Below are 15,056 nucleotides of genomic sequence, written 5' to 3'. Positions count from 1 at the left end.
TTCTAGTTGTTTATAGGTATAGAGAATGTTAAACAGTATGTATAGGAAGAAGATTCTAGTTGTGAATAGATATACAGAATGTCAGATAGTATGTACAGGAAGAAGATTCTAGTTGTCTATAGATATAGAGAATGTTCAGTAGTATGTACAGGAAGGAGATTCTAGTTGTCTGTAGATATAGAGAGTGTTCAGTAGTATGTACAGGAAGGAGATTCTAGTTGTCTATAGATATAGAGAATGTTAAGTATTATGTACAAGAAGGAGATTCTAGTTGTTTACAGGTATAGAGAATGTTAAGTATTATGTAGAGGAAGAAGATTCTAGTTGTCTATAGATATAGAGAATGTTCAGTAGTATGTACAGGAAGGAGATTCTAGTTGTCTATAGATATAGAGAGTGTTCAGTAGTATGTACAGGAAGGAGATTCTAGTTGTCTATAGATATAGAGAATGTTAAGTATTATGTACAGGAAGAAGATTCTAGTTTATAGGTATAGAGAATATTCAGTAGTATGCACAGGAAGAAGATTCTAGTTGTCTATAGGTATAGAGAGTGTTCAATAGTATGTACAGGAAGGAGATTTTAGTTGTTTATAGGTATAGAGAATGTTAAGTATTATGTAGAGGAAGGAGATTCTAGTTGTTTACAGGTATAGAGAATGTTAAGTATTATGTACAGGAAGAAGATTCTAGTTTATAGGTATAGAGAATATTCAGTAGTATGTACAGGAAGAAGATTCCAGTTGTTTACAGGTATAGAGAATGTTAAGTAGTATGTACAGGAAGGAGATTATAGTTGTCTGTAGGTATAGAGAATGTTAAGTAGTATGCACAGGAAGAAGATTCTAGTTGTTTACAGGTATAGAGAATGTTAAGTATTATGTACAGGAAAAAGATTCTGGTTGTTTATAGGTATAGAGAATGTTAAGTATTATGTACAGGAAAAGATTCTAGTTGTTTATAGGTATAGAGAATGTCAAATAGTATGTACAGGAAGAAGATTCTAGTTGTCTATAGATATAGAGAATGTTCAGTAGTATGCACAGGAAGAAGATTCTAGTTGTCTACAGGTATAGAGAGTGTTCAGTAGTATGTACAGGAAGGAGATTCTAGTTGTTTATAGGTATAGAGAATGTTAAGTATTATGTAGAGGAAGGAGATTCTAGTTGTCTATAGATATAGAGAATGTTAAGTATTATGTACAGGAAGAAGATTCCAGTTGTTTACAGGTATAGAGAATGTTAAGTATTATGTACAGGAAAATGATTCTAGTTGTTTATAGGTATAGAGAATGTTCAGTAGTATGTACAGGAAGAAGATTCCAGTTGTTTACAGGTATAGAGAATGTTAAGTAGTATGTACAGGAAGGAGATTCTAGTTGTTTACAGATATAGAGAATATTCAGTAGTATGTACAGGAAGAAGATTCCAGTTGTTTACAGGTATAGAGAATGTTAAGTAGTATGTACAGGAAGAAGATTCCATTTGTTTACAGGTATAGAGAATGTTAAGTATTATGTACAGGAAGAAGATTCTAGTTGTCTGTAGGTAAAGAGAATGTTCAGTAGTATGCACAGGAAGGAGATTCCAGTTGTTTACAGGTATAGAGAATGTTAAGTATTATGTACAGGAAGAAGATTCTAGTTGTCTGTAGGTATAGAGAATGTTCAGTAGTATGTACAGGAAGGAGATTCTAGTTGTTTATAGGTATAGAGAATGTTAAGTATTATGTAGAGGAAGGAGATTCTAGTTGTCTATAGATATAGAGAATGTTAAGTATTATGTACAGGAAGAAGATTCCAGTTGTTTACAGGTATAGAGAATGTTAAGTATTATGTACAGGAAGAAGATTCTAGTTGTCTGTAGGTAAAGAGAATGTTCAGTAGTATGCACCGGAAGGAGATTCCAGTTGTTTACAGGTATAGAGAATGTTAAGTATTATGTACAGGAAGAAGATTCTAGTTGTCTGTAGGTATAGAGAATGTTCAGCAGTATGTACAGGAAGAAGATTGCAGTTGTTTACAGATATAGAGAATGTTAAGTATTATGTACAGGAAAAAGATTCTAGTTGTTTATAGGTATACAGAATGTTCAATAGTATGTACAGGAAGGAGATTCTAGTTGTTTACAGATATAGAGAATGTTAAGTATTATGTAGAGGAATAAGATTCTAGTTGTTTATAGGTATAGAGAGTGTTAAACAGTATGTATAGGAAGAAGATTCTAGTTGTCTAGAGGTAGAGAAGGCAAAACAGTTCATACCAGAGGTAGATTTTAGCTTTCTCTAACAATGAAAAATGTTAAACAACACATACACTAAGTATGCTTTAGTTGTCTCTGATAATGGAGAAAAGTTAAACAATGCATGCACTACGTATATTTTAATCAGTGATGTCGAGAAACCCACTTGTTGAGAAATTTATATGCAAAAACGGCTCGTTTGGGTTGAGAAAATATTTTACATAGAAGAGCGAACAACCTTTCGACCTTCTTCGGTCATTGTCACCTGGCGATTTGCCAGAAACATAACAATCTGGTGAACACGGCCTCTTTTTTTCCAACTTGTGAACGATCGTATTGGCGTTTCTATGCCGCTTAGAAAACGAGAAATACCCATTTTCACGAGTGATGATTGGCTGACAAGCACTGATGACGTAACTATGGATTCCCCTACGTACCCAGTATGGAGAAGCACCGCACTCAAACTTCAGAGATACAAATATTTTTTAAGTGATGTCGAGAAACCCACTTGTTGAGAAATTTATATGCAAAAACAGCTCGTTTGGGTTGAGAAAATATTTTACATAGAAGGTCGAAACGTTGTTCGCTCTTCTATGTAAAATATTTTCTGAACCCAAACGAGCCGTTTTTGCATACAAATATTTTTTATTATTTCAATCACAAACATGATTATCGCAAGTAGCCATGTGGACTATGTCTTTTATTTATGATCAAAATTTATTTGTATCTCACTAGAAATTTTCTTTTCACCCCTTTCAAGCCCTGGGGGAACAATTTATCACTTTATTGTATGGGCCTATATAATATATAATAATTTGGAAGTTGCAGCAAGTCATAATATTTGTCTGTATGAGCATATAGTCGTAATGTATACACCAAAATTGTAATGATTACATTCAGATCGTAATTGTTGGCATCTCTGGAATATGTTTTAGCTCAGTTTATAAATGGAAAAGGTTAAAAGTATATGTTTTAGCTTTGTTTAAAGACAGAAATGGTTAAAAGAACATGTTTTAGCTCTGTTTATAGATAGAAAAAGTTAAAAGAACATGTTTTAGCTCTGTTTATAGATAGAAAAAGTTAAAAGTATATGTTTTAGCTTTGTTTAAAGACAGAAATGGTTAAAAGAACATGTTTTAGCTCTGTTTATAGATAGAAAAAGTTAAAAGTATATGTTTTAGCTCTGTTTATGGATAGAAAAAGTTAAAAGTATATGTTTTAGCTCTGTTTATACATAGAAGAGGTTAAAAGAACATGTTTTAGCTCTGTTTATACATAGAAGAGGTTAAAAGTATATGTTTTAGCTCTGTTTATACATAGAAGAGGTTAAAAGAACATGTTTTAGCTCTGTTTATGAATAGAAGAGTTTAAAAGAACATGTTTTAGTTTTCTTTATAGATAGAAAGGTTAGATAATTCATATGCTTGAGCTTTGTTTAGGCTTTAGTAAAAGGAAAAGTTGCAGCTACATACTAGGGGAACAGGTTCTCACAATATTGAGGGATAGCTTATATAGATTGCAGCTTTCTCTTGGTATAGAGAGACAGTTCATTATTCACCATGTAGTTACAATCTGTTTTTTTTATTATTTCAAACAAGGTCAAATGAATTTTTAGATCTAGTTTTTTAAGGAGGTGCAGTGAATTATTTTATTCAGTAGGTTTTTTTCTTGTTCAACAATGTACATTGTTTTTGAGTTATGTAGAACTGTTGGCTGTATTTACTAACCATCTTGTTTGTCTGTTTTTATCAGATGAATGTAACACTGTAGAGAATTGTGACAGGAATGCACAATGTACATATGACAGCAGTTCTAACCGGTACCGGTGCATGTGTAATCCTGGTTACTTGGGAGACGGAAAGTCGTGTCAGCTTGAAGAAGGTAAAGAACCACACTCGTCCATTTTATATACTTTTGAGTGATAAAACGTTAATCATTGTTATCTCTCAGTCTGTTCTCTAAACATGTGATTCAAGGTACAGACATACATGTTATCTTGTGAGTGAATGTATAGAATAATGCATAGCAATATATAAAACATGCTGTATCCAGTTTTCTTTCTCAGTATCAGGGCTTCTCTGGTTATAAGAGATATGGCAAACACAGTTGCAGTAGACACACCATTTGTATTATCAGTTTTATGTACAACAACTGCAGTTGTGTGATTTAGGTAGTTAAATGAGCAACAAACCCAATCAATGAACTTGTATCATGTAAGAGATAACATACCTTCAGTATTTTTGCAGCCTTAGACAGCACTTATTAATATAAATGCTCATACATGTGTAGATACACTTTCTCAATGTAAATACTGTAACAGATGTAGATATACTTTCTCAATGTAAATACTGTAACAGATGTAGATATACTTTATCAACATAGGTACTGTAACAAATGTAGATATACTTTATCAACATAGGTGATGTAACAGATGTAGATAGGCTTTATCAACATAGGTACTGTAACATATATAGATATACTTTATCAACATAGGTACTGTAACAGATGTAGATATACTTTATCAACATAGGTGCTGTAACAGATATAGATATACTTTATCAACATAGGTGCTGTAACAGATATAGATATACTTTATCAACATAGGTGATGTAACAGATGTTGATATACTTTATCAACATAGGTGATGTAACAGATATAGATATACTTTATCAACATAGGTGATGTAACAGATGTAGATATACTTTATCAACATAGGTACTGTAACAGATGTAGAAAGGCTTTATCAACATAGGTACTGTAACAGATGTAGATAAGCTTTATCAACATAGGTAGTGTAACAGATATACATACACTTTATCAACATAGGTGATGTAACAGATGTAGATATACTTTATCAACATAGGTACTGTAACAGATATAGATATACTTTATCAACATAGGTGATGTAACAGATGTAGATATACTTTATCAACATAGGTGATGTAACAGATGTAGATATACTTTATCAACATAGGTACTGTAACAGATATAGATATTCTTTATCAACATAGGTGATGTAACAGATGTAGATATACTTTATCAACATAGGTAGTGTAACAGATATAGATATACTTTATCAACATAGGTGATGTAACAGATATAGATATACTCTATCAACATAGGTGATGTAACAGATATAGATAGGCTTTATCAACATAGGTACTGTAACAGATGTAGATAGGCTTTATCAACATAGGTACTGTAACAGATGTAGATAGGCTTTATCAACATAGGTACTGTAACAGATATAGATATACCTTATAAACATGGGTGATGTAACAGATATAGATATACTTTATCAACATAGATACTGTGACAGATATAGATATACGTTATCAATATAGGTACTGTAACAGATATCGTTATCAACATCCCTTGGTGTGGATTTCTATATGTGGTGAGGGGACCTCCCAGAGAAGGTTCTGTTCTTTCAGTTTACCTCTTCTAGGATCTAAACATTCTCCTACATGTTTGCTATGCATGGCAACCTGTGGAAGGGAGGAGATGATCCTGGTAGTTGAGGGGTTTAAGTCTAACCCACCACTTTGGGCTTGAATTTCTTTAGATGGGAGGCCTTGAGGTGGCCCTTCCAGGGTCAGTTTGCTGGTTCACTTTGGCTAGGGTCAACCTAGTACAAGTGTTGGATGTTCTCAACAAGTGTTGTGGACATTGTATCTGATGCTGGTGTTTGGGTATAGTGCTCATGAAACCCTGCGGTGTTCTTGTTTGGCACTGTAGTGTGTCTTCTCATAGAGCTCCATGAGGGGTTGGGTCAGTTGGCATCAAAACATTCTTTCATTATTATGGTTTTTCTTAATCAAAATCTAAATAAAATAGTGTAAAAACAGACCATTAGTAAACAACCACATCTTGATGATTCTGAACAGCAATCTTCAACTTCTTCAAAACTTGTACCTCATTTTCTGATATTAAAGTCTTTATCAGACAAATTATGAGGGTAAATGTCTCTATTTCTTTTATTCAGAAGGGACTTGCTGGCTCTCCTAATTTAGTCATAAAGCTTCATTCTGGTGGAAACATCCACATCTCAACAGCATTTAATTCCTTTTGCATTCAAAGCCTTTGGGGGATATTTCCATTGAGGCTACTCTCCATGCTACTTTGAATTTTCAAGAGGAGTTATTGTTGAAAAAAATTTGAAGAAAATCCCCGAGTCAGACATCCTCACTGGTTTCTCCACTTAAGGAGTTTCTGCAGTGTGGCATATCTCCTGCCACCATCAAGGTAGGATATCTTAATTCCAAGGTATGGCCATATGTTCCAAACCCTCTCAGACGTTTCCAATGTCAGCAATTTGGTCACTCAAAGACATCTTGTCATAGTTCCTTGACGTGTGCGCATTGCAGTGGATAGGACCATGATGCCTATGAGTGTGAAATAGACCCTCAGTGTGGTAATTGTAGTGGATAGGACCATGATGCCTATGAGTGTGAAATAGACCCTCAGTGTGGTAATTGTAGTGGATAGGACCATGATGCCTATGAGTGTGAAATAGACTCTCAGTGTGGTAATTGTAGTGGATAGGACCATGATGCCTATGAGTGTGAAATAGACCCTCAGTGTGGTAATTGTAGTGGATAGGACCATGATGCCTATGAGTGTGAAATAGACCCTCAGTGTGGTAATTGTAGTGGCTGTCATCCCTCTCACTTTTGTTCATGCCCTAGGTGGGTGGAAGAAAAAGAGTTACAGTCTTTGAAAATGTTTCACAACATTTCTTTCCCCGAGGCTCGAAAGTTGCTGTCTGCCACTCCATCTTGGATGTATGCCACTGCACTACGTTCAATTGTTACGGGGAGAGCAGGGAGATCTCTCAGTGCCTCTGAAAGAATCATTCTTAAAACACGTGAAGTCTTTTGACCTCAGTGGTTTAGAAAGTTGATGAATCAATGTCAACACCCATCTCTGTCCCTACTATTCTTTCCTGCAGATCCCTGGATCCACTTCATTTAGTTCCTGGTTCGGGTTTTTCCTCTGTTCCATCTTCTTTTCTGGCCCCAAGATGCAGAACAATCCTCAGTCACTGGAATCTTCTTCTAATGACAGAGATCTGCCCAAGCGACCCAGGGCAGGATCCTTGGAGATCAGTCCTCTTTAAGATGAAGAAAATAAGACATGATTGTAAATGGAAGGGCTCTCCACTCAATTCACCTATACATAAGTAAAAATGGCCACTTTGATACAGTGAACTGTTGAGGTTTACATTTAATCTAGATGACATCAAAGCACTAATTGATTCTTACTATTTTATTTGTCTTTTCTTACAGGAAACATTTCTGAAACCTGCTGATACAGTCACCTTTTGGCTGTTTTCTTTCCACAGAAATGACAGGTTGTGTGATGGACAAGTGCATGGAGAGATGGCACCTCTGGTTGATCAGCATGTGCCCACCCTGTCTTTGCCAATCGACACACCCTTGTAGGCCGATGCCATCCATGTTTCTTTGGGCTGTACCATCTCTGTTTGTTCTCTTTACCTGTCAAGAACTATGATCAATCAGACCTTGATGCTTTCGTTGTACAGTTGCTATCCCCCTTTTCATCTTGGGGGACTTTATTGGACATAATACCCTCTGAGGAGGTGTCAATATTGATGGGAGGGATAAGTTCCTAGAGCTTATGCTCTCAGATCACAACTTTTCTGTCTTCAGTCTTTGTTTTTATACTTATTTTCACGTGCCTGGTGAGCCTTTTACTTCTATTGATCTCTCAGTCTGCTCTCCTTCACTGTTCTCCCACTTTTTGTGGACAGTTGAAAGTGACCCACAGGGCAGTGATTATTACAGTACAAGATTCTGTACCCCCTTCATCATCAGGGACTTTGGCTCTGCATGGAGGCTTTCCAAACTTCCCCAGTCCAGTGTTTGTACACAGAGTTTCATGAACCTCTTCCACACTTCTGCCATCAGCAACTGTCTTTACTGTATGCCTCAAAACTTTGATCCTTACAACAACATCCCACCAGGGGTTGTGTTTTCCATTCTCATTAAGCCATGCTTTTTCGGAAGAGACAACATGCTGTTGCTCATTTTGACCTTCTTATCTGGGCACAATTGGATGAATTGGGTCTGTCATTGCTGTGTCCACTGGTTAACCCATCCCACCATGGCTTATTACCATCCCCAAGTGTGACCTTACTTTGAGTGATCTAAGAAAATTAGACACTCCCTGTTAGAAGTACCATCTTTTGTTTGCTGGACATCTTTCAAACCATCCTTCTATTCCCATTTACATGGATGTTTCAAAATTAGGTGACTCTGTGGGCTCTGCCATAGTTCGGTGGTTGTGCACAGAATCCTTTTACAGTTTCTGTGTTCAGTGCTAAACTGTACACCAGTTCTTTTGTCTTGGATCACATACCAGCTAAGCATTACTCAAATTGTACAATTTATACTGATTTGCTTAACTCTCTACTGATCCTGGAATTGCTTTTCATTAGTTCTCACCGATATTCAAACCTGACTGGCCCATTTCACTCTGACATCTACTTCTGGATACTAGGCCATGTTGGTATTGATGGGAACGAGCTTGCTAACGTTTCTGCTATGTCTGTCTGCTCTGGTGCTGTCACTGCTGTACCTGACGTTTCTGCTATGTCTGTCTGCTCTGGTGCTGTCACTGCTGTACCTGTTTCATATATGGACTATGATCCTGTATTTAAGGCTCAGCTGTGAGCCAGTTAGCAGTTAACTTGGAATGAGCAATGTGAAAACAAGCTTTTTCAGATAAAGTTCTCTATTTGACTTTGGTCATCTTGTTTCCATAAGGATCAGAAAGAAGAAGTTGTCCTAACTAGACTACACTTTGGTCACAGATTTTTAACTCATTGTTTTCTTTCATCTGGGACAGATGCACCAATGCGTGGTCTGTGTGACACTCATGTCACAATAGTCCACATTTTACTGTCATGCTATCATTTAAATTAGTACAGTTTTTGTTTTTTATTTTAATTTATTTTTCGTTTGGTTTGTTGTAGTCAGAGGTTTATATTTCCTATTTTAAATGCAGTCCTTCCTGTTGATTTTGTTTTGATTTACCTAACTCTATCAGTATTATTTTCTTCTAAAATATATATTTCTGTATACACTGATGTAGACTGCAATATTGTCAACAATTATGTTTATGGTAAAATAATTCACCATTTCTATATATATATTTCTTCATACACAGGTAGATGTAGTCTGTAATATTGTCAACAACTATGTTTACAGTACGATAATTCACCATTTCTATGTATATATTTCTTTATAAACAGATGTAGGCTGTAATATTGTCAACAACTATGTTTACAGTACGATAATTCACCATTTCTATATATATATTTCTTCATACACAGGTAGATGTAGGCTGTAATATTGTCAACAACTATGTTTACAGTAAGATAATTCACCATTTCTATGTATATATTTCTTTATAAACAGATGTAGGCTGTAATATTGTGAACAACTGTGATGTCAATGCAGAATGCGTGTATGACTATCTCAGTCTTCAGTACCATTGTCAGTGTAGGTCAGGATTTCAAGGAGATGGAAAGATATGTAGACAAGTGGAAATACCTTGTAACGTGGTGAATAGATGTGGCGTTCGTGCAGACTGTCTCTATGACCCTGGTTCTCAAGGGTACCGGTGTCGATGTTGGGAAGGCTATGAAGGTGATGGTTTTACATGTCATCCAGGAACATCTTGCAGAGAAAAACCAGATGTCTGTGATGTTCATGCAGAGTGTGTGTACAGCCCTGATTCTGACAGGTACTACTGTCGTTGTGCATCAGGGTATACAGGAGATGGCTTTACTTGTGAAGGTAAGATTAATTCTGACATATAAATTATAATCTATAACAAGCACTTTGGATATGGCTTCACTGCTAGAGGTAGGTTGACTCCTAACAGATATTGTTGTTACCTGTAACAGTCTACTTGAGATATGGCTTCACTGCTAGAGGTAGGTTGACTTCTAACAGATATTGTTGTTACTTGTAACAGTCTACTTGAGATATGGCTTCACTGCTAGAGGTAGGTTGACTCCTAACAGATATTGTTGTTACCTGTAACAGTCTACTTGAGATATGGCTTCACTGCTAGAGGTAAGTTGACTCCTAACAGATATTGTTGTTACCTGTAACAGTCTACTTGAGATATGGCTTTATTGCTAAAGGTAAGTTGACTTATCATAGATTACTTGTAGAGCATAACTAACTTTTACAGATATTATTGAAATAAAATGACATACCACACATACAAAAGAAATTAGGAAAGTTGTGATATAATGTTTGAATCAGCAAGAGATCTATTGATCCATCATAGCTGAAACTATGAAATAATCTCTTCAACATCTGAAGGCAACTTATTCCAAAAACCAACCACCAAACAATAGACCTGTTTTAGTTGAAGGTGACTCTTGTCCTGCCAAAATTTACATTTGTATCTGTTGGTCCTAGTGTTAGTCCTACTATTCCCATTATTAATTACAAAAAAAGATAATGCATCAACACTACCAATTCTCTTTACAACCATAAACACTTCATCAAATACATTCTAACCCTTTAATATTGTACACACTTCATCAAATACATTCTAACCCTTTAACATCGTACACACTTCATCAAATACATTCTAACCCTTTAACATTGTACACACTTCATCAAATACATTCTAACCCTTTAACATTGTACACACTTCATCAAATACATTCTAACCCTTTAACATCATTACACACTTCATCAAATACATTCTCACCCTTTGACATTGTACACACTTCATCAAATACATTCTAACCCTTTAACATTGTACAAACTTCATCAGATACATTCTAATACTTTAACATCGTACACACTTCATCAATTACATTCTAACCCCTTTAACATCGTTGCGCTTCATCAAATACGTTTCTAACCCTTTGTTATCCCAGGCAGCTTCATCAAATACGTTTCTAACCCAGCTGACGTTGTGCGCAGCTTCATCAGATACGTTCTAACCCTAATATTATGCGCACTTCATCAAATGCGTTTCTAACCCTTTAACATTGTACACAGCTTCATCAAATACATTCTAACCCTTTTAATATTATACGCACTAAATCAAATACGTTTCTAACCCTTTAACATCTTACACGGCTAAATCAGATACATTCTAACCCCTTTAACATTGTGCACGTTTCATCAGATACATTCTAACCCTTTAACATCGTATTACACTTCATTAAATACGTTTCTAACCCTTTAACGTTATGTACACTTCATCAAATACATTCTAACCCTTTAACGTTTGTACACAGCTTCATCAAATACATTCTAACCCAGCTAATACATCTTGCACACTTCATTAAGATACGTTTCTAACCCTTTAATATCTTGCGCTTCTATTAAATACATTCTAACCAGCTTTTAATATCGTACGCACTTCATCAGATACATTTCTAACCCTTTGACATTGTACACGCTTTATCAAATACGTTTCTAACCCTTTAATATCTTGCACACTGCATCAAATACATTCTATTCTTTAACATTGTGCACACTTCATCAGCTACATTTCTAACTGTTTAATATCATACAGGCTTCATCATATACATTCTGGCCAGCTTTACGTTGTGTACACACTTCATCAGATACATTCTAACCAGCTGACATTGTGCACGCTTCATCAGATGCGTTCTAACCCTTTAACATCGTACACACTTAAATCAGATACATATTTCTAACCCTTTAACATTGTACACACTTCATCAGATACATTCTAACCCTTTAACATTGTACACGCTTCATCAGATACGTTCTAACCCAGCTGACATCGTTGCACAGCTTCATCAGATACATTCTAACTCTTTAACATTGTACACGCTTCATCAAATACATTCTAACCCCTTTAACATCGTTGCGCGCTACTTCATCAAATACATTCTAACCCTTTAACATTGTGCGCTTCTTCATCAAATACATTCTAACCCTTTAACATCGTACACAGCTTCATCAGATACGTTCTAACCCTTTAACATCGTACACTTCATCAAATACATTTCTAACCAGCTTTAACATTGTACACACTTCATCAAATACGTTTTCTAACCCTTTAACATTGTACACACTTCATCAAATACGTTTCTAACCCTTTAACATCGTGCACACTTCATCAGATACATTCTAACCCTTTTAACATTGTACACGTTTCATCAAATACATTCTAACCCTTTATCATCGTATACACTTCATTAAATACGTTCTAACCCTTTAACATTATATACACTTTATCAAATGCATTCTAACCTCTTTAACGTTGTGCACTTCATCAAATACATTCTAACCCTTTAATATCTTACACACTTCGTTAAATACATTCTAACCCTTTGATATCTTACACACTTTATTAAATACATTCTAACCCTTTAATATCATACGCACTTCATCAGATACATTCTAACCGGCTTTAACGTTGTGCACACTTCATCAAATACGTTTCTAACCCTTTAATATCTTGCACGCTTCATCAGATACGTTCTCTTCTCTTTGACATTGTGCGCTTCATCAAGCTACGTTTCTGGCTGTTTAATATCAGCCTGGGCTTCATCATATGCATTCTAACCCTTTAACATTGTGCGCAGCTAAATCAAATACGTTTCTAACCAGCTAACATCGTTGCGCACTTCATCAGATACATTCTAACTCTTTGACATTGTGCGCACTTCATCAGATACATTCTGACCAGCTGACATTGTTGCGCAGCTTCATCAGATGCGTTTCTAACCCTTTGACGTTGTACAGCTTCATCAAGATGCATTCTAACCCGGCTGACGTTGTACACACTTCATCAGATACATTCTAACCTCTTTAACATCGTACGCGCTAAATCAAATACATTCTAACTCTTTAACATTGTACACACTTCATCAAGATACATTCTAACCGGCTGACGTTGTACACTTCATCAAATACATTCTAACCCTTTTAACATTGTACACACTTCATCAAATACATTCTAACCCAGCTTAACATCGTTACACTTCATCAAATACATTCTAACTCTTTAACATTGTACACACTTCATCAGATATATTCTAACCTTTTAACATCGTGCACGCTTCATCAAATACATTCTGGCCTTTAACATTGTACACACTTCATCAGATACATTCTAACCCTTTGACATTGTACGCACTTCATTGGATATATTCTAACCCTTTGATATCATACACACTTCATCAAATACGTTTCTAACCAGCTTTAACATTGTACACACTTCATCAGGTATATTCTAACCCCTTGACATTGTATGCACACTTTTATCAAATGTATTCTAACCCTTTAACATCTTACACACTCCATCAAATACATTCTAACCCTTTAACATTATATACACTTCATCAGGTATATTCTAACCCTTTAACATTGTACACACTTCATCAAATACATTCTAACCCTTTAACATCGTACACACTTCATCGAATACATTCTAACCATATAACACCTTACACACTTTATCAGATACATTCTAACCCTTTAATATCATACACACTTGGTCAAATACATGCTAACCCTTTAATATCATACACACTTCATCAAATACATTCTAACCCTTTAACATTGTACACACTTCATTAAATACATTCTAACCCTTTAACATCGTACACACTTCATCAAATACATTCGAACCCTTTAACATCGTACACATTTCAGCAAATACATTCTAACCCTTTAACATCATACACACTTCATCAAATACATTCTCACCCTTTATTATCCTAAACACTTCATCAAATAAATTCTAACCCTTTAATATCATATACACTTCATCAAATACATTCTAACCCTTAAACATCGTACACACTTCATCAAATACATTCTCACCCTTTATTATCCTGAACACTTCATCAAATACATTCTAACCCTTTAACATTGTACACACTTCATCAAATACATTCTAACCCTTTAATATCATACAAACTTCATCAAATACATTCTAACCCTTTAACATCTTACACACTTCATCAAATACATTCTAACCCTTTAACATTGTACACACTTCATTAGATATATTCTAACCCTTTAATATCATACACACTTCATCAAATACATTCTAACCCTTTAACATTGTACATACTTCATCAGGTATATTCTAACCCTTTAACATTGTACACACTTCATCAAATGCATTCTAACCCTTTAACATCTTACACACTCCATCAAATACATTCTAACCCTTTAACATTGTACACACTCCATCAAATACATTCTAACCCTTTAACATTGTACACACTTCATCAAATACATTCTAACCCTTTAATATCGTACACACTTGATCAAATACATTCTAACCCTTTAATATCGCTGCACACTTCATCAAATACATTCTAACCCTTTAACATTGTACACACTTCATCAAATACATTCTAACCCTTTAACATTGTACACACTTCATCAAATACATTCTAACCGTTTAATATCATACAAACTTCATCAAATACATTCTAACCCTTTAACATTGTACACACTTCATCAAATACATTCTAACCCTTTAATATCTTACACACTTCATTAAATACATTCTAACCCTTTAATATCATACAAACTTCATCAAATACATTCTCACCCTTTAGTATCATACACACTTGATCAAATACATTCTAACACTTTAATATCGTACACACTTCATCAAATACATTCTATTTCTTCTTTTCTCAATAAAAAAGCAATTTCAGAGATCTTAATCTCTCATATGACAAATCCTCCATCCCGGGCTTCATTCTAGTAACCCTTCCAACAGTTTAATGTTCTTTCTAAGATAAGTAACTCAAGACTGTAAA

General features: G+C 35.1%; 1 protein-coding gene across 1 annotated transcript in view; it reads left to right on the top strand.

Annotated features, from left to right (window-relative positions):
- LOC143227575 (uncharacterized) overlaps positions 1 to 15,056 on the top strand; it is a 69,461-nt gene that overhangs the window by 43,045 nt on the left and 11,360 nt on the right. Inside the window, exons 12-13 of the mRNA XM_076459004.1 lie at positions 3,992 to 4,120; positions 9,682 to 10,062. Coding sequence (XP_076315119.1) covers positions 3,992 to 4,120; positions 9,682 to 10,062 — 510 coding nt within the window. The remainder of the gene's footprint in view (positions 1 to 3,991; positions 4,121 to 9,681; positions 10,063 to 15,056) is intronic.

Source organism: Tachypleus tridentatus, chromosome 9 (genome assembly GCF_004210375.1).
Source record: "Tachypleus tridentatus isolate NWPU-2018 chromosome 9, ASM421037v1, whole genome shotgun sequence".
Taxonomy (NCBI): domain Eukaryota; kingdom Metazoa; phylum Arthropoda; class Merostomata; order Xiphosura; family Limulidae; genus Tachypleus; species Tachypleus tridentatus.
The sequence above is the reverse complement of the archived record's forward strand: the minus strand, read 5'-3'. Positions and strand labels throughout refer to the sequence as shown.